Source organism: Vipera ursinii, assembly GCF_947247035.1.
Source record: "Vipera ursinii genome assembly, chromosome: Z".
In the NCBI taxonomy this organism is placed as follows: domain Eukaryota; kingdom Metazoa; phylum Chordata; class Lepidosauria; order Squamata; family Viperidae; genus Vipera; species Vipera ursinii.
The window spans coordinates 27739589-27762375 of record NC_139517.1 but is presented as its reverse complement, the minus strand read 5'-3'; the positions used below and the strand labels follow the sequence as shown (position 1 = coordinate 27762375).

Below are 22787 nucleotides of genomic sequence, written 5' to 3'. Positions count from 1 at the left end.
AAGAGAGAAAAGTTTGGAGAAACGTCATCTTTATATTTGTATCAGAAATCTGTTTAATTTGACATAGATCATTTGCAACCTAGTATGCTGCAGAGCGTCCTCACTCAGACACTTTTTTATTTTCAAAGTTAATGAGCAAAATAAATGAAATAATAATAGTGGGACCCCAAAATAAACGAAGATACTGAAGTGCTCTAGGACTGTAAAATTCAAGCAAACAAGTATTTACCACACAACACCCCAGACTTAACAATTGTTGATAAGAAAGACAATGTCTGGTGGACGTAGCAGTACCTGGAGACAGTAAAATAGAAGAGAAAGAGCTGGACAAGATGACAAAATACAAAGACTTGCAAATAGAAATAGAGCAACTATAGCAACAGAAAGCAAAGATAGCATCAGTTGTAATAGGCATCTTGAGTGCAGTCCCCAAACTGGAGCACCTTGAACCCCACTGGCATTGACAAAATCCCCTTCAGTCAATTACAAAAGGTAGCTTTACTTAGAACAGCTTACATCCTGCAATGATATCAATAACATTATCAAACAACATCTGCCTATCCCAAGACTTTGGGAAGGATTTGATAGGTGGAAAAAAAAAAGTCAAATCCAGCCTAAAGCATAATAATATGCATTTATTAGTTCCCTCAGTCACTGAAACAGTTTCAAGGGATGCCTTGTAAAAGAGCAGGCAATCTCTCTGAAGAAAGGATGTGCAAATGAGTACATCAGTTTATATTAATACTCCATAAATGACAATTGTCAAGTGTATCCAAAGGTACAAGGGGCAGGAGAGAAATGGACTCTTTCTGAAGGAGACTGAATTCTGTTTTAAAGTACACCAGTACGAACAACCAGATCTTAGCACTGCAAGGAAGTAGCTACGAAAATGATAATAGAAACATTCTGGGGACATTGAAGTTAAACATGTCCGAAGAGTATGCATTGTGTTTTCTGTATTAGAACAAACACTTCTTCAGCAATGTGTAAAGATGATCCTGTTATATTTAACAACCTGACTACAATGCCAGCATGTTTGTCTCTGGGAAATAGACTAGCATTTGGTCTGATAGTTCTATTCTACTGAAACTTCTAAAGGGCTATAATACATTTTTTTTGAAATTACTAGCTTCTGCAAACTGATGCCTTCCAGGTACACAGAACTATAGTTATTATCCTTAGCTAAGAAGAGAAAGAAACTAAACTAAAATAGACAGCATTCTATTTTACAGAACCTTCATCCCATAATAGGCCCAGAAAACCATGATTAGATCTGACTTTTAAAGAGGCTAAGTAGTGACTTATGGGTAACTCTACTTAATATTTTCTCTCATCATTGCTGTCTTGAATGTGTCCTTCCAGAACTAAACATTACTTACGTTTTGACTTTGTTTGGAAAAATAGGTATAATACAGGTACCAGTCATTATGCTGTGAGCATAGAAGCTTTACTTTATATGAAAGCAAAGAAGGAAAAATTTTGGTTTGTTACTATGATACTTGATGAAAAAACATACATGCCGATATTCCAGTCTGACTCTTCTCTCATTTTTCCCCTGGGTTGCTTTAATAGATGGATTTTAGAATGTTGTCCATCTCACTTTTTATATGTACTTTACTAGACTGGGGTGGATCTTTAAAAGATGAAGACCCCTCTGTTTTAGAAGTAATAGACTACCTTCTCTAATCAAAGCATGAACCTTTCCCTAAATTAGCAAACTTGGTCCATATGCTTGTCTGTTTCCATCTAGTGACTGAAGTAAGTACTGACCCAAATGAAAATTCAATTAGAAAACCCAACTGTTGGTATGCTGGATATTATTAAGCATAACTTGTATTTCCTATCCCTGTTATTATAGAGCCCAGGGTTTCAAAACAAAACAAACACCTTTGTTCATTCTGTTCAAGCATCTAATCTTTGATGTACAGCCTATGTTCCTTGAACTGCTGTATAGTCCTTGAATTGCAATCATTCAATTAGTAACTATTCGAAGTTACAACATCACTGGAAAAAGTGACTTACATTTGATCTTCACACTCACAATTTGTTGAAGCATCCTCATAGTCAGGTGATCAAAATTCAAGCGGTTGGCAACCAACATGAATTAATAACTCTTGCAGCCTCCCAGGGTCACATGATCATAATTTCTGACCTCAGATGACTTCTGACAAGCAAAGTCAATGGAGGAAGCCAGATTCCTTTAATATCCACATGATTCACTTAATAATTGCAGTGATTCATTGAACAACCAAGGCAAAAAAAAAAAAAAACCAGGCACAATTCATTTAACTATGCCTTGCTTAGCAATTGAAATTCTGGTCCCAATTATGGTTGCAAATTGAGCATGACCTGTGAATATGATCATTAGATTCCTACACATCTTTGTTTAGACTTCTCCATCGTTATGTAGTTTTGCATTTTGGAATATTTTGCTTTTTTATTCTTTGTACTCCAAATCTTTGACTTACTTACTGGTCCTATTTGCATGTCCTAGTCAAACTGCAGGTTTATAATCAAGGCCCAGTTGCTCAGCCTGAGCTTCCAGAGCTGTGTGCATCCCAGAGTATGACTCTCAAGAGAGTTCCAAAAACTGCCAGCAAATTGTATTATAGAAAAATAGGATATTTTCTCTGTTCCAGGGATTGAAGGTGATCATTATACCATAACATGTACAATCCATGCATGAGATAAGTGTCTCTGTCTCCCCTTCAATGCTTCTCTTTACCATAACTATCTGTTTTCTACTAGGAATTTGCAGCACTTACTAAGGAGTTGAATTTATGTAGGGAACAACTGTCAGAGCGTGAGGAGGAGATCTCAGAACTAAAGGCAGAACGGAACAACACTCGGGTAAGATCTACAAGGAATAGAAAACATTGTTTTTTCAGTTTTATTTTGAACTCTAGAATTTTCCAGATTCTACTATACTAATTGGTAATATTAAATGATACCTTTCCCCAAATTCAGTCTACTACCTTCATATAACTAATATATTTGCTATTTTACCTTAAAATCGATTGTTGACATATTCCATATATTTTATAAGATTACTTTTGTGTGCTGTGTTATTGGTACATAGAGTATATTTATCCTAAATACCACACTAATTAACTGAACTAAAGCCTTGTACAAAGTCAATTATCCTTTCTCATCATGTTCTTTCATTATATATGACTGTACGTGCACTGGTAAAACAGTATAAAAAAATAATTTTGATGCAGATGTGTGTACAGGCAAAAGGAGATTTTGTAATTATTATGTCTGTTATTAATTTTACTTATTAGTTGTTCATTACTTTGTTTCTTTAATTTTTATTAAGAAATTGTTTGGCTCCCCACTCCTATTCTCCCATCAGAGTAGAATTTAGCTCCTTCTGCTTCCAAAAGCTGTTTTTTTTCTCAGTGGAGCTTGCCTCAGCATCTGAAAGCAAAACTGCCTTTCTGTCCTTGCTGTTTGAAAATGCTATCATCCTGACAGAAAGACTAGTTCTCCAACATCTTAGGACATGCCTCCCACCAGATTTTGACAAACATCAGTTTTCCTACAGGGGGAATAGGTCAACAGATGATGCCATAGCTACTGCCTTACATTCTGTAGCAAGCCATCTGAAGAAACCTGGAAGTTATGTCAGAATGCTTTTCATTGTCTATAGCTTGGCTTTCAACACTATTCTGCTGAGCATCCTTATTGAAAAGCTGACTGACTTGAGTTTTCCCCCTTCATCTGTGATTGGATTAAAGACTTTCTGAGGGACTGGCTACAAACAGAGTTGGGTCTGTTTCATCCACTCCCCTGAAGCTTTGCATGGGCTTGCCACAGGGCTGCGTGCTTATCCGTTACCTGTACTCATTGTACACATACGATTGTGTATTATCCGACCCATCCACCGCGATCATTAAGTTCGCAGATGATACCACCGTAGTGGGTCTTATTACAGGTGGAGATGAAACAGCATACAGGGGGGAGATACAAAAGCTATCCTTATGGTGTTTAGAGAACAACTTGCACGTGAACATTGACAAGACAAAGGAGATGGTGCTAGACTTCAGGAGGAAAAGAGAGGAACCTGCCCCACTTTACATCGGGGTGGGGGCTGTGTGGAGAGAGTCTCCTCCTTTAAATTCCTGGGAGTCTACCTCTGTGAAGATCTTATCTGGAAAGTCAATACAACCCAGGTGGCCAGGAAGGCCCAACAGAGACTCCACTTCCTCAGGGTCTTGCGAAAGAACAGGGTAGAACAATGAATGATGACCTTCTTTTACCGGTCTACTATAGAGAGCACTGTATTGTGGTTTGGTATGCTGGCCTGACAGCTGCGGATAGGAAGATATTACAGAGGGTGGTGAGCACAGCACAAAACATCGTGGGCTGTCCCCTGACACTACTGCATGACATCGCCAGGGCCCGCTGCCTTGGAAGAGTGAGGAAAATTCTCAGGGATGACTCACACCCTGGTCGGTACCACTACTCTCCTACCATCAGGTAGGAGATACAGAAGTATAGCCAGCTGTACCAACAGGCTGAAGAACAGCTTCTATCCATGGGTTGTCAGGCTCCTGAATGGGAAATAACTCTATGTATGATTGACTTGCGAGGCCGGTGTGTTGTGCAATTAGCTCACATGGTGTAACAAGATAGTGGATTTGTTGTCACTGTGAGTTGTGGTGGGGAGGGGCACGAAGGGAGGCTCAGCCAATCTCATTGTACACATGTTGTACTTTGATAATAAAGTTTCATTCATTCATCTATTTATGGAAATGGCTGTTTGAACCCACTGTGACAGTTACAGAGTCAGAATTGTATCTTCCTCAATCTTTCATCTTTATTTGTCTGCTTCTCCTTAGCTGCTGCTGGAACATCTGGAATGCCTAGTATCACGACACGAGCGTTCCCTTCGCATGACAGTAGTGAAGCGTCAAGCTCAGTCCCCAGCTGGAGTCTCCAGTGAGGTGGAGGTGCTGAAGGCTCTCAAGTCACTCTTTGAACATCACAAAGCTTTGGATGAGAAGGTGAAAAAAATATTGACTGGGGGAACTGGGAGTGCTTGGCTTTTGAAGACGGGGAGATTTACCTGTACTGTCCTAAATATTTCCATCACCATCAGACAGTGTTTTGCTGGCTAAAATTAATGTAGAAGCCCTCACGATGTGAAGCATCACATAGGGGGTGGATTATTTTGAGTGTTTTCAAGATGCAAGCAGAGGCACCTGTATTAGAACACAGGGCATAATTATTCCTTCCTTCCTTTCTTTTTTTTAAAAATGCTTATTAAAAAGTTTTGCAGTATTAAAAGATAGTATCAACTGAAATCAGAAAGAAAGGAGTAGAAAGAAATGTAAATTCAAAATGTGAAAGAAAAATGAGGAAAAAAAACAGGAGAGAAAAGAAAACAGATAGAAAAAAATATGGAAAGAAGTGACTCCCAGTCTTCCTTGCAAGAAGCAGAAGCAAATTAACATTTCTCCACCTCCTATGAGGTTTTATATATATAATTCACTTCTTCCCATACCCCACCTTATCCATTCACAAATCCAAAAATCATTATAGTTTCTAGCGAAATGTTGACAAAAGTCCAATAAGGCTTTACAAAGTTTTATACAAATAATTATCATTTTATCCCTGATCAAGTCAACTTTATATTCTGTTCTTTTGTTTCTAACAATCTTGATCTTTAATTCATCAAGTTGCTATTGTGGGATTAAATCTCCACTCAAACTTTTCTTCCTCTTCAAGGCTTTAGAAACCTTTTATATATATATTCTTAAAAAGGCTGCAGAGTTTGATGGTTTTCATTTTGTCTCAGTGCTCAGACCTGCGGAATGAATGCTGCCTGTGATCTTGTGAGAAGCAGCTATGTGGAACTCAAGAGGGTGATTTCTTGTCCTTTTCTTGTCCGAAGAGGTTCTATTTGATTGAGCCAGTCCATAAGTGGCATCTCTGGTCTTTCAGAGACATCTAATTCACCATGTTCACCTGGAAGTCCAACTATTCCTTTATACATCACTAATTGTAACTATTTCTGATATATGGCAGGTTCGAGAACGGCTGCGAGTCGCATTAGAGCGTGTTGCAGTATTAGAGGAGGAGCTAGAAATGTCTAATCAAGAGGTAAGGAAGAGGTCTTGTTTCTATCTTCAGGGATATTATGGGCACCTAAAGAGTACTTCATAAATACTTTGCCATACAAATGTGATCTGAGGAGTCTTTGAATATCAGTGATCTCACATGAGTGGTGGTTGAGACTGACAAGAGAATTTCATCTTTGGAGATTTTATTGTGTGTTGTGAATATAATAGAAGGCAAGATAGCATATAAGTTAGACTGTTGAAAACAAATTATTAAATACTCAGGTCCAGGTGTCCATTCTTTGAACTTGCTTTTCTGTGTTTGCTTGTGGGTCTAAAATACTTCAAAAAATATCAAAGGCTGTGAAAGATGTTTATTTATTCCAGTCAACCTCTAAACAGCATCTGATAGCAGGATCATTGCTTTTATACCTTCAGTTCCAGATCGGCATTATCTCAGAAATTCAGGTCAGTGGCCTTTCTCATCCCTAAAGCCACAATACAAGTAGTTAGTGTGAAATACAATCTATGGGCCTTAGAGGACAGGTCATTTCTTGCACTAAGGAATAATGTGGTTTGGGTATTGAAACCCACTCAGAAGCTAACCTGATATAGTTTGTTGAAATCTGGGTGGCAGAGTAGCAGTTGTAGAGCTGATTCAACTATTGTTCTTTGATTTCTCAGTGCAGCATCTATCCAGATTGTGAGGGCTATGAGCAGGGAAGGTGCTATGGGCCCGGGGGTTGCTATCTTGCTTCCCAGAAAAACTCCCCAACCTGGGAAAGATTATAAGACCTTTTACCAACACTTGGCTAGGGAGATAGGCTAAGAGTACTATTGATAAGCCACCATCCTGCTGTGCCGCAGCTTGATTTGAAGCCACAGAAGCAGTCTCAAATATGAAGTTAGAAAACTCTAGGGCAGTATCTTGAGGGATTTTAGCAATCATTCTAAGGTACTTTGCACAAGGCTAGCTCAGAAGTTTCATGATCTCAGTGACAATTACTATCTGAGTCTGTCTCAAACTATTACTAGACTTAAGACATAAAATAAGATACTTCTGTGACTTAGGTTTTATCTCTTCTTATAGATATCTTTTGTCATGGAGTTATTCTTCATCATCTGGCGAATATGGTCACATTTTGTCATGCTTTTGCTGCATGGTCTTTCCTTGAAAATATAACATTCACACTGAATCTGAGACTTGGGAATAAGGATGAGATGTTCAGCCTACTACATGAGCTCTTGATCATTGCTTATCCTGGCTTATTTGGAAGGACTGAAGGGACAAATGAATGCATCTTTGTGTGATAGAGTGGGGCTGTTGGAGGCAATCCTTTGCCCATTCTAGAAGAAATCTCCTTTGGATACTCATATTTTAAGTAACAACTGTTCAGTCACAAATAGCCTTTTTGAGTAAGATGCTTGAGAGATTGGAATTTTTGCAGGTGCAGATATTTTTGGAGGACTCCAATTGTCTTGGCCTTTTTCAGTTCAGTTCTTCAGTTTTGAGATAGATAGGTAGATAATCCTTTACAAAATAAAGACAGAAGGAAAGTTCATTGATCCTGCTTGACCTCTTAGAGGCTTTTGATTTCTACCACATATTGAACTTGATATTCTTGTATGCCATCTCTGTGAATTGTTTGAAAGTGGTTATACTGCAACTTTCAGGAAGATTTCAGGGTATTGGGTTATGGTACCACTAAAAATCTGATAGTTGTAATGGGTGCCAGAAGGCACTAGTTTATTACTTTGTGGGAATTGACCATATTGACTTGTTGAACAAATCACGGTTACATAAAATCTTGACATAGTCCTATGGATGAATGCAATCAGAGAATCTAGATGAAAATTCATGATAGTGAAACAGTGCGGACATAATATTTTATGTAATTTTGGCAATATATTCTCCATACTAAAAGATTCTTCAGTGCTGCTGAAAGAACTGTCCTATTTCTTACTCATTAAAATTAATTGTATGCAATTCTACATATCTCACTTTTAAAAATTTCATTAACTCTTTCCACTCTGCAGTCTCTTTCCCTTCGAGAGCAGCTTGCCCGACGCCGATCTGGCCTAGATGATTCCAGCAAAGAAGGAGATGCTCAGTTATGTGTAAGTGGCTCTGGAAAGCAAATTTGAAGGGAAGCAGAAAAGGGTGGTAGACAGGGTGGTGAAATGGTATAGTGCTTCCTGTTGAAATAGTATAGGGTTCCCTGCCTGAGCAGGGAGTTGGGCTAGAAGACCTCTAAGGTCCTTTCCAACTCTGTTATTCTGTTAAAGTGTAGGGAGGATGAAGACCTAGTGTTCATATCAAGCAGGATTAACTTACATGAATCCCTTTTTACTTTCTTCATTCTTTAGGCCAATGGATCTGGGACTCTTGATTTGGGGCGTGGAAGTCGAGAATCTGAGCTGGAAGAGGTTTTGGAGCGCCAGAGAGGAGAACTATCCCAGTTGAAAGAAAGACTTACCATGCTCTGTCGGCAGATGGCAGAGCTGGAGGAAGAGTTAGCCACAGCCCAACGAGATCTTATTAAATCTGAAGAGATAAATGCCAAGCTACAAAGAGATCTCAAGGAGGTAAAAGACAATAAATGGTATTCTTATTTTATGGCAGTTTACCTCTTATCTAGATCAAGTAAGTCTTTAATCTGACCTCTTCTGGGTATACTGAAAGTGCATCTTCCCAGTTAACATGACCAAAGACCTTTGGGAATTGCAATCTAAACCTATCAAGAGGGCACTAGGATAGATATGCCTGCAATAAATCAATACTCAAATGTCTCAGCTTATGAAATTCAGAAGGTGGGAATCATTTGGAGAGAGTTTTTCAGAAAAACATCTTATTCAACCAGTGGATTAGCAGTAATGGCTTGTGAAAATGGGGGAGGCCAATATAGTAATACAAAGGTTTTTAGATTGGTGTTGTAATAGCCAATAATGTAAAGCTATTTATGAAGCTAAATGGCATCCATACATAAAATACTAGACAACCCATGAATGAAGGCGAATATATGTGTTCCAGGATAATGTTGCAGGATCCAATCTGGGTTGGTCACCAGGATCAGAGATTTTGTCTTCCGAGCTTTTGGACATATACTGGACAGATGTTCCCTGAAAATGAACTCCAATTCAAGTCTTAATGCTCATAGACAACCCATGACCCATTGGGCCATCATTTCAGAGATTCTTCAATGCCTTCAACAATAGCAGAGCTCTAATGCATTGGAAAAATTCTTTAAAATTTAGAAATATAGTCACCTTGAAATAGCCCATATTGAACTGTATAGCACAGTCAAACATTAGCAGTGGATTACACGAAATGTTTTATGACATTTTGGATTATGTCACAAAATACTTTATAATAATTTTATGTCCTAAAACATTTTATAAAATTTGCCACATTTTAATAGCATGAAGTCATAGGTTCTGGATCTTAGATGCATTTCATAAATTAGCCCATTTTAAGTACTTTGATTGAAAACATTTTGCCACATGATGGATCTTTTCATCTAGTTCAGAGGTCGCCAACCAGGGACCAGTTCTGTGGAAAGAGGTTTTTCCGTGGATCGGTGGGTGTTTGGTTTTGTGTGCTGCCTGAATCCTGTGGATGGGGCTTTACTTGTTTGGGTGGACCGGTTGCTGGCATGCTGCGGCCCAGTACTGGTCCACAGACTGGGGGTTGTGGACCCCTGATCTAGTTAATAGTTGCAGACACATGAGTTTTAGTAGTATATCGATGGAATCTTGTAGAGTTTTAGAAAAAGCAGAGAAAACATAGTAAAAATGATCAAGAGATGGACAGATTTAATTAATGATTGCATGAGTCACTTAAGAACTGCAGTGACTGACTTAACAACTCTGGCAAAAAGGTCATAAAATTGAGCACAATTCACTTAACCACAACCTTGCTTAGCGATGAAAATTCTTATCACATTTGTGGTCATAAATTGAGGACTACCTCTACTAAATGGCTTCATGTCATGAAATGTACAGCTTTTGCATGTAATAGGCAAATTAACTTAAAAGAATTTGTAAGACCTCAAAAATGTTAACTTCAGTCATAACTTGGAAGTGGAGAATCTGGGCAGATTCTTATGTTTTCAGAGAATTGGAGAGAGTATGGCTCTATTTACCCTCAACCATTTATAATCCTTTCCTTCTCTTATGTGGTATGGGTAATAGGCATTAGCTCAGCGAGAAGACATGGAGGAACGAATTACCACATTAGAAAAACGATACTTAAGTGCTCAGCGAGAGGCAACATCCCTTCATGATGTCAATGACAAACTGGAGAATGAGTTGGCCAGTAAGGAATCTCTCTACAGACAAGTGAGTTCCTACTTTTGCCTTTTCGTCACTCTATTGCAGACATGTCAAACATAATGCCCGGGGGCCAGATCTGGCCCGTGAAGTGGTTTCATGCGGCCTGCGAAGCCATCCTGGAAACAGTGAGGGACTGGCCCCCACTGCCTTGGCCCTGGCCCAGATACCCTCCTTCTGCCAGAGACCCTCAGATCTGTCCCAGTCCTGCCCAGGCCCCCATAGGCACCCTTGATGTGAACGATGTAGAGCTGGCCATGCCCACCCAGTAGGCCATATGCACTCTAGCCATGCCCACCCTGGCCATACCCACCTGGCCCCTTGAGGGCAACCGCAATGCTGATGTGGCCCTCAATGAAATTGAGTTTGACACCCCTGCTCTATTGGCTCCAGTATCTCCCTGCTAATGTCTGGTTGACCTTAATGTTCACATTCTGCATAACCTGCAGATAATTTGGTAGTTTCCCATATTCCACACACACCCCACCCTGCTTTTACAAGCATACTGATAGTGGATAATACTCATTTATATGGTGGCTCATCTTGCAGTGTTTTGTTTCTTGACAATCCCTTAAAAGTAGTTACGTATCTGTATAGAGTGAAGAAAAAAACAGGCAGCTACAAGACTGGCTGGAAGATGCCAAGCAGAAACTTCAGCAGACTCTTCAGAAGGCTGAGACTTTACCTGAGATCGAGGCCCAGTTGGCTCAGCGAGTAGCTGCCCTTAACAAGGTACTGTGCAGAACAAGGAGGAAATGGAATGGAGGGAGGGAATGGGCAATGGAATACTGATTGCTGGTGGAGGACAAGAGGAAATTGGAGAAATAGGAGGATTTTGAGTTATAAGAGAAACAAAATATGGCTTAATTCTCTCGTTCACTTCTTTATCTAGGCAGAGGAGAGGCATGGCAATTTTGAAGAGCGTTTGCGTCAACTTGAAGCCCAACTGGAAGAGAAGAATCAGGAGCTCCAGAGGGTGAGGGCATGAGTGAAAAACTAGTGCAGAATTTTATGGGTATTGGAAGTTGCTAATAAGCTATAATTTTATGCACATGCAAATGCCATGCATGAAAAATGTTCCAGTTTGATCTTATGCCTGCCAGAAAACAATGGAGATTACTACAAATCCTAGAGAATTGTTCCCAGTCAGTATTGACGGTAATATGCTAGATGGACCAGTGGTCTATCTTGCACAAGTCAGCTTCTGATCTCCTATTTCACATGCTTGGAAAGTATTAAAAGTACACTAACTGAAATGTATATGGAAAAGAGAAATCCTGGGTGTGATGAAACTGGAGTCATTGATTACAGAGAAGAAGGTAAGATAGTAGAACGGAGGAATGACCTGCAGATAATCCTTTTACTTTTGTTCTCTCTCTTGGCAAAATAGGCACGCCAAAGGGAGAAAATGAACGATGAACATAACAAGCGCCTCTCAGAAACAGTAGATAAGCTGCTATCTGAATCCAATGAACGTCTCCAGTTGCATCTGAAAGAAAGAATGGGGGCACTGGAGGAGAAGGTACGTGTTTCTGTAGGCATGAATTAGGTTTGTGGTGTGGGAATCAGCTGTCATGTATCTGTAAATCAGCTGAGTGAGATTCCCACTGAAGGAACTGATACAATTCAGGAATATCCTATCTTGAAAAATAAAATTGTAACCATAATCTTTATTTTTCTAAAATAAAATGTACTGGATGTCTTGGATCTTAGACATTATGGGTAAAAGCATAGTAACTGCTGAAAAAACAAAACAAAATCTCGTAGTGGCCATTGTGGATGGCTTTTGTTTTGTTTAATCATAAAGATGATAGCCATTATTCTAGTTGTTAAATAAACTGACCGTACAAGTTATCGAATAGAAGGAGCCCCAGAAGTCTAATGTTTTGAAAGCCAGCAAATGAGAATCCTTAGACTTCTAACTGTCAGTTGAGAATCCCAATCATAGGTGGGATTTGATTGGTGGGTGGTTGTTTGTGACAGAAGCAGCAGCAGATATGGTCATAAAGCAAATGCTCAAATAGGAAAAAAATCTGAAATTATCCTTCATTTCATGGTCTGCTCTAATACAAGTTGATCCTCTGTTGATGAATAAAGGAAAGATACAGCATCTGTAGAGAGAAAGGTATGTTACGTTCCATGTCAGATAATTTATTATGTGTTTACTCTGGTTACATTTTTCTGCTTCTCTCCTTTTATCCCCCTTAAGAATACTCTAAGTGAGGAAATTGCCAACATGAAGAAAGTACAGGATGAGCTACTAGCAAACAAGGTGAGGCAAATGGCAACTGAGAATTGAGCTCTTTGTGTACGTGTGTGGGGAATCTCTTAAGTCCAGAACTGGAGAGAAACATGTTGAATTTGAGAAAGTATGGGGTTGGGTTAAGGATAAGAGTCAGGAAAGTTTATGAAATCGTTTAAAGGGTATGATGGAAGGTCAGCTAGGTTGCTTTCCAGAACTGATCCCCTCCTTTGACCACGTCCCGCAGGAGCAGCTATTGGCTGAGATTGAGAGGATGCAAATGGAGATAGACCAATTACGTGGACGCCCAGTTTCTACCTATTCTCGGTAGGGAGACTTCATGCTTTCAGAAACCAAGTAGTGCTCATTCTCAATATCAAAGTTCTCCAACCCTGTTAGTGGGAAGCACTAATTCCCACTCTATTCTAAACTAATCTTCAGTGTTTGAAATTTAGCCAATTATTTTATTATTATTTTTAGTTAAATGGAAGAATGGTGTTCTATATCTAGAACATGCCTTTTGTAGGCATACTTTAAACTTCCTCTCATGCCCATATTCTGGTGATCTTTTATGCCATGATTACAAGACTTCTTGAAGGATGGGAAGAATCTTTCTTGATGGGACCATGCATAGGAAAAGGGCTGATGTTTTGGTTAAAAGGGGAGTTCTTAAACTTGAATGGAATAGATTCTTTCTTCTTTCTACCTGATTATTCTTGCTCACAGTTCTCTTTCCCTGTTCCACGGAGGTCTCTGCCAGGTAGCGTGCTGGAATTGCGTTACTTCCAAGCACCCATGCTGCCGGTAGGGGCCCACGTGGACCATTACAGCAGTGGTGGTGTGGCAAGACGTTCAAAGAAGGGGCGCTGGACTGTCAAGGATGAGGCTACCAAGGTATGGATTGTATATTGACAAATGGATAAGTTTATGAAAAGAAAAACCCAAAATGAAAGGGGTCAATGGGGTTTTTTGAAATGGTATTAGTGAGATGTTAGATGTTTGGTCAGAGCAACTTTCCCTAACCTGAATTCCTCCAAATTTGAAGATATTATTTTATGTAAATTTCTAGCCACTGCGTTTTCCAGAAAATTTGAGACTACTTGTTCCAACTTGTCTGGTTAAGTTAATATGGTAGTTCTCAACTTATGACCACAATTGAGCCCAAAATTTTTGTTGCTAAGTAAGACAGCTAAGTGAATTTTGCCCCATTTTATGACTTTTTCTCCACAGTTGTTAAGTGAATCTCTCTCTGCATTTGTTAAGTTAGTAACATGGTTGTTAAGTAAATCTAGTTTCCCCATTGACTTTGCTTGTTAGAAGATCACAAAAGGTGATCACATGATCCAGGACACTGCAACCATCATAAATATGAGTCAGTTGCCAAGCATCTGAATTTTGATCACATGTGAAAAGTGGTCATGAGTCACTTTTTTCAGTGCTATTGCAACTTTGAATGGTTACTAAATGAACTAAGTCGAAGAGTATCTATAGAGATTTGCTAATAATACATAATATTTATTATTCTGTTGCTTTACATTCCTGGATCTTTGTTATTAAAGTTTTCACTAAAGCTTATTTCTACTCTCAAATAAGCTTTGTCCCATGATTTGTCTGAGTATGAATGTTAGCTATTCTGTACACCGAAGCAAGTAGAAATTAGGCTCATTATACCTCATATCAAAGCTTCTAATTAATGAAGTAATTGTCTTATGTAAGACTTGACCATGGTATATTCATTATCCATCCAGAGTGGGACCTGAGAAGAGGCATATTATTTGGCCTGTAACCTAAAGGTGCTTTGCCAGGAATATTTCTGTGCCATCCCTGAAAATACATAAGCTGCAAATGAAACATTTAAAGTTCTAGAAGATTCACCAGATCATCACCTTGCTGTTGATCTGGAAAACCACAGTTGACAGTTGTGGTTCATACTGCAGCAGAACCCATATGTCAGAGAACATCTTTTATTGCAGTTCCTTCTAGAATATTTCAACAACTCTCTTCCCTAGAATTCTTGGCCACAGTCATTCTGAATTCTTAGCAATCCAACTTTTTTTTAGCAAATACTCCCCATTGCCTTCTGCCAGTTCATAACTCTAAAACAGATATCCTGAACAAGTGTGCTTTAGATATTTTGCAATAAAACCTCTATAACCCCCAAGCAGAAAGCATTGGAATGATGAAAGCAATGGGTCAGCAAGGCTGGGAATTAAATCTGCCTCAACCTTTCTCATCTTTATTTTGTCAGTTGCATTTAATACCCAGTGAAATCAATAGAAGTTGAGAGATAATTAATTTGTCATTGATTTCATTGAGATGTGTACAGCTAATGTCTAGATCAAGAACACTCACTGCAATAGAATATGGGAAGATGCTGAATGAAGAATATGAAAGGTCTCTTATTGCAGGCATCTCAGGAATCTGCATGTCTCTTCTGCATTTTAAACCCATAAGGATTCTTTGTACTTTTGGAACATTGGATATAGCTTTTGTTCCATCGTGGAGGTAAAAAAATGTAATTGGGGTTTCCCGGATGCTCTTTCCAGCTAGGAATCAATCAGACAGTCCACTGCACAACTTGGGGATATTAGCTGTATTGTTGTGTTGCATATCATACTCTGGAATTATTATTTTTCCATATGGAGTGAAATTAAATTGAAATATATATGGGTATCCAATTTCTCATAGCCCATAATTATACAAACATTTTATATTTTCCTGTAGAATGTCAAACCCTTCATATATGTATAGGATATTGATTTGGGGTTTCATGTTGCTAGTCTAAGTAGAGAATACCATTGCCAATAACAGCTGATTTATGTTCGGGCACTGATGATGTTAGGGAAGTATACTAAATTGAAAAAGGAATCATTAAAGCTGTTAAAACAGGGAAATTAAGAAAGAATGCTATGGAATTACTGAGCTTTCCATGGTTCAGCGATAGGCATTATTTATAAATAGACATAGATTCCAGAGGAAATGATAGTGACTTTATTGAAAGGGTAGCACGGCTAGAGAAGATATTACCAAGTCTAATTACGGTATGTAGCTGTTGCTTCTACAGGACAGTGTGCGCAGAGCATAGCAATAATTGTAATCTTTTGCTTTCTATTTTCCATGTTGTACTCATTGTTGTTTTGATTCTCTTTCTTTTTTCCTTGTACTCCATCTGCCACTGGACAAATGCCTGGTAAGTATCTTCTGATGTCACTTCAGAGGAATGGGTAGCAAAAGAATACTGGCAATTGGGAAGAGGGTAATCATGTCTCTTATGGGCATGTTGCTAGCTACTGAAGCTTGGTGGCCCTTATTGGTATTTTTCATATCTGTATAGTAGGAATCGTCAATCTTTTCAAGCATCACATACCTGTCCTCCTGAGATTTTTTTTTCCAAAATGTCCAAGCTCGTGCGATATTGCTAAATTTCATCAGCTCTTATACTGGAATGATGCATCGTAATTAGCACATGATACAAAAGGGGGTAAAATAGGGTATAGATTAGAAAACAGAAGCTGCATTCAAAATTTTCTTTGTATGTGAGAAAGGTGAGCTGAAAAATGAAATAAAAAATAGAGGTGGGGGGAGAGGAGAGAGCGGTGGTGGGATTCAACCCGCTCGCACCACTTCGACAGAACCTGTAGCTAATTTTTTGTTGCCCAGGCCCAGAATGGACTTCTGGAAGCAGCATCCACACACAGAACCGGTTGTTCACATATCTGAATCCCACCATTGGGAGAGAGGGAAGGAGAAGACAGACAAATGCAAAGTTCTACCCTTTGGGGAAAAACAACTAAAAAGCACAAGAGATAGAAATAGAAATGAAATGTACAAGTGAAGACTTTCTTAGAGTTATAAGTGATCACAAGTTGAATGTGAGTCAGCAGTGTGACACAGCTGCCAAAAAAAAAGATAATTGCAATTTCAGGTGCATTAATACAGTTTACATTTTAAATCAGAGGCCCTCCTATCACAATCTGCATCAGTCAAATCCAATCTCAAATACTGCATGCAGTTCTGGTCACCAAATTTTAAGAAAGATTCAGAGAAACTTTATAGAGAAATAAGGGAATGAGAGAAGATGGCACGCAGGACTATGATAGCATTTTTCAAGTCCATGAAAAAGTGTCATAAGTAAGGTCAAAATCATTCCTCTGTATTGCTGCAGTACACAAGATGGAATAACATGAAGCAAGTCATGGTTCACGATCCTGCTCTAAAAGCAGTTGAGAGTGGAATTGTACAATTGTCATCTCATGAAGTGTGGTTTTCAGTTTTGGGATGGGAGACTTCAGTACCATTTTAAGATTCAGTGAGCTTTCTGGCTCTTGTGAGCATCCTTTTGTGATTCCTGCTTTCTATTAACTAACCAAGAAAGGTGAGATTAGACCAGTGATGGTGAACCTTGTACAGCCCGAGTGCCCAAACTGCAACCCAAAACCCAGTTATTTATCACTCGGTGCTGGGTGGGCGTGGCCCACTGGGTTGATGTGGCTGCAGTGGTCACGGCAGGGTGGGTGGGTGTGGCTGGGGTGGGTGTGGCCACCTCGATGTTACTCATGGGGAGGGACACCTGCAGGGTCAGGGCAGAGTTGGGGGAGATCCAGGGCGTCTCTGGTGGGCAGGAGGCTAGTCCTATGGGGTGAGTCAAGGTGAGGTAGGGCGGGGGTGCCAATTGTCACAGGACAAGGCAATGGCCGGAAGGAAGCCCTTGCCTGGCCTAGGCCCTGTCTGCTCGATGGCTGTGACGGGAGCATCTGCTGCTGCTGCTCTGACCAGCCAACCATGCAGGGAAGCAGGAGGAGGTGGAGGGGCAGCTGGGGGTCTGGAGCTGCCTCAAATGCTTGCTGGCTGCAGACGGCCTGCCTCAGCAGCCCAATGAGGTAGTGGATCTCATGCACCGGTCCCCCTCCACCACTTCCTGCTTCCCTGCATGGTTGGCCGGTCAGAGCAACAGCAACTGCCCCCTTCAGAGCCATCAAGTGGATGGGGCCCAGACTGGACAAGGGCTTCCTTCTGGCCATCCCGGGGCTGTCTCTGCCCGCACTGATGGGGCTCCGTGGCCAGTTCGTCATGATGCAGGACAGCCGGCAGGCTGTGGCTACTGACAGACACCGTCGGCCCCCATGCACTCGCTGGCCTTTGTGTGCGGGGGCCAATGGGATCAGGCAGCTGATCTGGAAGGAAAGCTGTGCCACCCGTCCTTGTGTTGGTGGGGGCGGTGGCAGGGGAAGGCGGGATCTGGCATGTGCCCACCCTTCACTGCTACTGCCCCACATCTTCCGGCATGTGCCTTCGGGATGTGCATGTGGGACGATGTGGGGTGGCTGCGGCGAGGGGTGGTTGTGTGCCACAGCTCGCCTTCCCCTGCCGCTGCCTCCGCCAGGGCAAGGATGGGTGACACAGCTTTGCTTCCAGATCTGCTGCTGGCTGGGCCTGCCAATGCAAGGATCACCACTGCCACCTCCTGCCCAGCCCCCATGTTGCCCAGGCACCAATGCCCCAAAGGCTGAGCAGCCAGTGTACGAGATCTGCTGCCTCATCGGGCTGCTGAGGCAGGGCTGGTTGTAGCCAGAGAGCAGCTGAGGCAGCTCCAGACACCTGGACACCCCTCCTCTTCCTGCTGCTTCCCTGCATGGTTAGCTGGTCGGGGAGCTCAGGAGCAGCAGCTGCTGCCGTTCCATCAGAGCTGCTGTGTGGACAGGGCCAGTTCCAGGTGAGGGCTCCCTTCTGGCCATCCTGGGGCCATCTGCACCCACGCCAATGGGGCTGCACTGCAGAAGGGAAATGTTGGTGGCTCTGATTCCCCCCTGATGGCTGCCCCCACAGCCCCCTGCTCAGTCCCCCTTCTATGCAATCCTATGTGACCGCAGTGTGGATGAGAGGCTCAGCTGGTAGGGGTGGGTGGCTTTCCTCCAGGAAGGCATCTCGATCCTCCTGCCCCCGTAGCCAGACTCCCTAACATTCCCCCAGCTGGGACCTGATGACTCCCTACCCTCCTGCACCCACCCCAGTCCAAGACTCCTGCAGCCCACCCCCCCAATTGTACCCTCCTGCCCCTCTAGCTGGGACCTCCAGCAATTCCACAACCGGGAGCTTCTGCCCTCACCCCAGCTGATCTCCCCTGAGCAGCCCACCCCAAGCAAGGCAGAGGGAAGGCGAGGCAGAGAACCGGTTGTTAAATGATTTGAAACCCACCACAGGTGGCTTCCAAAGGCCACTCACTCACTCTCCCAACAAAACCTGCTCCTTTTATAGGTTCCCCTCTCCCAGCCTGGCTCTCGCAGCTGTTCCCGGACTCCGCATGCACGGAGAGGGGAAGGGGAGCAGCCTGGCCCTGTGTCCCTTTGTCTGGGGCAATGGTGCGCATGCCCACAGAGAGGGCTCTGAATGCCACCTCTGGCACATTCCATAGGTTTGCCACCACTGCATTAGACTTTCCCTTACTATCTTTTTTTTTCTTTCTTGACAGGTGTTTTTTTCCCAATTCAGGAGTGGGAGAGGGCTCAGCAAGCAGCTGGAGGCTCCTTTGAGGGTGGGCTTGATGGTTCGGATGAGGATGAACGTGATCCTCTCTTCAGCTCAGCTGATCTGCTGTCTCCCAGCGGACAGGCTGATGTACAGACCTTGGCCATCATGCTACAAGAGCAGCTGGAAGCCATTAACAAAGAGATCAAGTGAGTTGTCCTAGCGGCAGATGCCTATTCCTGAATTACAGCTCTCTCTCTACTCCTTGCTTGACCCAGGTGTTTTTGTGCCTTATGTTTTCTCTTGAAACTATTTAATAATTTTAAGACTTTCCCTAAGTACAATGCCCTGTGCTTTCAGCACATGCCCCAAGCATAGAAAATCTTTATATGAGAACCATGTCGAGAGTTCTGATTAGTGCCTGATCAGACTAATTTTTTCCTTTTAAATGATCTATTTTCCTTAGGTAATATGATAGCACCTTACATTGCATCCAAAGAAAGGGTGTCTTTATTGATGGTGCTAGAGCACAGGTCTGCAACCCGCAGCTCCAGAGCCGCATGCGGCTCTTTCTCCTGCGGCTCCCAGTCCTCTGCCATGTGCAGTCAAAAAAAAAAAGTGGGACTAAAAAAGTTCAACCAATCAATTCAAATATGCAGGGTAGGTGCATATCTCGCCTTGGCTCCACTCTTCAGTCAAACCCTGTTCTGCGCATGCACGCATGTACGCGCATGCGCACACATTTTTTGTGGCTCCCAGTTTTTCCTTTTGTGAGGGAACCGGTTCCGAGTGGCTCTTTCACTGTTTCAGGTTGCTGACCCCTGTGCTAGAGGATTATCAAAAGCAACATCCCTTACATATATAGGATATGGAATTGTTTCTCAACTTGAGCAATTTTAAGATGTCTTATGTTATTACAAATATTACAATTATTATTTATAATTATTTTATATATTGCTCTACATCACAAAGGCAAATAGCAAGTGGATTATGAAATACATTCAGTGTCTAAATGAAGCACAGTACTTCCATTTAATTTCATGCATTGCTTGTAGATTATATTGCAAGTGTAAACACAATACCCAAATCACCTACGACTTATCATATTTTTTCTTTGCTGGCTACATAAGACTGATCCAGGAGGAGAAAGAATCGACCGAACAGCGAGCAGAGGAGATTGAGAGCCGAGTAACCAGTGCCAGTCTGGATGGATCCTTGGGGCGCTACCGTTCAGGCACTTCCATTCCTCCCTCTGTCACCAGTTCAACTCTTGCCAGCCCTTCTCCCCCCAGCAGTGGCCATTCTACACCTCGCTTGGCACCCCACAGCCCAGCTCGTGATGGAGAAAAAATGGTACATTGTAAATCCGTCTGGGAAGGAGACTGCATGTACCTGCATTCTAAACAGTCGTTTCATTGCAGAAACATGGATGTTAATCACCAAAGGGTGTACTGTATTGGTTAAGATGTTCAACTAGGCCTGTAAAAACTCAGGTTCCATTTTCAGATATGGAGTCCCAAGTCATTGTTTCTCAATCTCACAGGATTCTTGTTGCGGAGAACAAGGGAGAAGGGGGTCATAATGCATGGACATGGATATGGACATCCTTTCTTTTGCTCACATATCAAATATTTTACCCACTTCACATCCCTCTTCCTCTTCCCAACCTACTGCAGATATGAAGGAACAAGAAGGTAGATCTATTCCCCAGCAGTTGGCCGATTATCTTCTGATGGAGCCAATATATTTATCAATAATAAATAAATACCAGATTACTTCTGGTGGCTCCTTGACCTTGTTCACCAACTATCCAGTAGAAAACTGGCCAGGACTCTATCTACTTCCAGGATGCACATATTTTGTTTTTCAAGGGCTCCATGTCTCCATGTCACAGGTTGTCCACTTGGGATTGTGCAGTGCAGTCTCAGTTCTTCGAGTACAGAGATCTTTCCCCATCTTATAATTTAGCTATAAGTGTTAGGGAATAAATCCCAGTTTTCAAGGGTCCAAATATTGGATTTGAAGGCAATATAAAAAGTTTACCTGACCTCTAAAGTGGCCATTATTAGAAACAGTAGAGGTTAGATAGGCCCTTGGCTTGCTTTGCTCAGCTTTCTCTTTTTGTGGGCATATGTCACTTGTTGAAAACAAAATCTTTCTTTAATTGTTTAATTACTTGTTGTGCATGTGTGCTTAGAGCTTGTTATCATGTTGCAATAATCTGAAGGACATCAAAGAAAGGTGTATAAAGGAATCTAATTTACAAATAGTTAGTTGATCTAAATTACTTTTAGATCAAATGTAGTCCAGGGTTGGCTAAATTTATGCTTCTTAAATTAGTAAGGGTTTTTTTTACAAGATGTACCCTCAATACATGCTCAGTCTATAAAATGATCTAATTTGCAGAATTAATTTTTAGGTCTTCTGGCTGCAAATCCTGATTTTCTCATATACTTCAGCAGTAGCCAATTTTAGAGCAATGCTGTCAAATTCTTGTTGAGATTGTTAAACAAGGAATCAAAATCATCTGTAGTGTTGCCACAATTTACAAGGAGATTTAAAAATGAGATACTATATTGCACAATTAGATCCCTGATAAGTTTGTGACTTTCATTCCTGTGCAACTTGAGAAGCTCTCAGAGAGCACCATCTTCCTCCCCACCTGACAACAGTGACAAATGGATTGTTTTTTGTACCATTTTCTCCTCCCGGCAGAACCATGTTGCCAAGGAAGAGATGCGAAGCTGTGAGGAGAAGGCCTTAGCGTTATGTGAGCCCCCAACACCCGCAACCCCCCGTACAATGCGTCTTGAGCGTATGACTCAAGCATTAGCTCTACAGGCTGGAGCACTGGAAGATGGCAGGGACCTGAGAACCAGGTAATTGCAAAACCCTAGTGGGTCTTGCGGGGAGGAATGTGAGAAATGAGGAAGATCATGAAGTGCAGGGGCTGACATTTTATGTTTTAAGGATGTGCCAGAAAGGAATGAACAGGCCAGATAGTCAGGTATCCTGCCTCAAAAAGATGCACAGCTGAGTTCTACAACCTGGACAGATGGATTTATTATAAATGTACCTAGCCGGGCTTAATTATATTAGGACGAAGTGTCAAATTCCAACTTCTAGGCTCGAAACGGTTGCTTTATTAGAATCGCAATGCTCAACCAAAATGAAGGTGAGTTCCCTACCATGTGTCTGGCTGCTTGATTGTTCCTTGGGCCCCTTGGCCTCACTGTCCCTTGGGCCCCAGTTGCCCTTGGAACCAGCCTCTTAGCTGTTTTTCAGGCTGGCCGCTTTACTGCTCTTTAAGTTGACCCTCACCTCTTCTTCAGCAGGCTACTCAACTGATCTGCAGGCCATCCACCATCAGCTTTGCTCCTTGCTTAGCTATGTCAAGTCACTCAACTCCCTAGCTGCTGCTCATCTGTCTGATTAATTCTTCCAGGGGTCAGACAGCTATCTAGATCTTTCTCTGGTTGGTCAGTAATTCAGTTTGTTCCCCAGGCTGATCTTGGGCTTCAGACTGTCAAGTTATTTCCCTGCTATGCTGCCACCCAGCTGATTGCCGCCACCACCACTCGACTATTCCCGGTGGCTCCGATGTTTCTTGGCATTTCCTGGTGTCTCGTCAGGGGTCTCAAACCCCAGGATAGGCAGACAGTTGTTCCCCTATTCCACTGGCACCG

At 41.7% G+C, this 22787-nt stretch overlaps 1 protein-coding gene across 6 annotated transcripts in view; it reads left to right on the top strand.

The window, feature by feature from the left end:
- PPFIA3 (PTPRF interacting protein alpha 3) overlaps window positions 1-22787 on the top strand; it is a 59490-nt gene that overhangs the window by 18903 nt on the left and 17800 nt on the right. For 4 of the 6 annotated variants that reach the window (XM_083377050.1, XM_083377054.1, XM_083377051.1 and 1 more), the window contains exons 3-17: window positions 2749-2850; window positions 4845-5009; window positions 6034-6108; window positions 8103-8183; window positions 8433-8651; window positions 10257-10403; window positions 10992-11126; window positions 11287-11370; window positions 11785-11916; window positions 12604-12666; window positions 12884-12963; window positions 13386-13530; window positions 19126-19310; window positions 20232-20454; window positions 21817-21980. In XM_083377050.1, coding sequence (XP_083233176.1) covers window positions 2749-2850; window positions 4845-5009; window positions 6034-6108; window positions 8103-8183; window positions 8433-8651; window positions 10257-10403; window positions 10992-11126; window positions 11287-11370; window positions 11785-11916; window positions 12604-12666; window positions 12884-12963; window positions 13386-13530; window positions 19126-19310; window positions 20232-20454; window positions 21817-21980 — 2000 coding nt within the window. The remainder of the gene's footprint in view (window positions 1-2748; window positions 2851-4844; window positions 5010-6033; window positions 6109-8102; window positions 8184-8432; window positions 8652-10256; window positions 10404-10991; window positions 11127-11286; window positions 11371-11784; window positions 11917-12603; window positions 12667-12883; window positions 12964-13385; window positions 13531-19125; window positions 19311-20231; window positions 20455-21816; window positions 21981-22787) is intronic. The other 2 variants (XM_083377053.1, XM_083377052.1) reach the window with 2 other exon arrangements.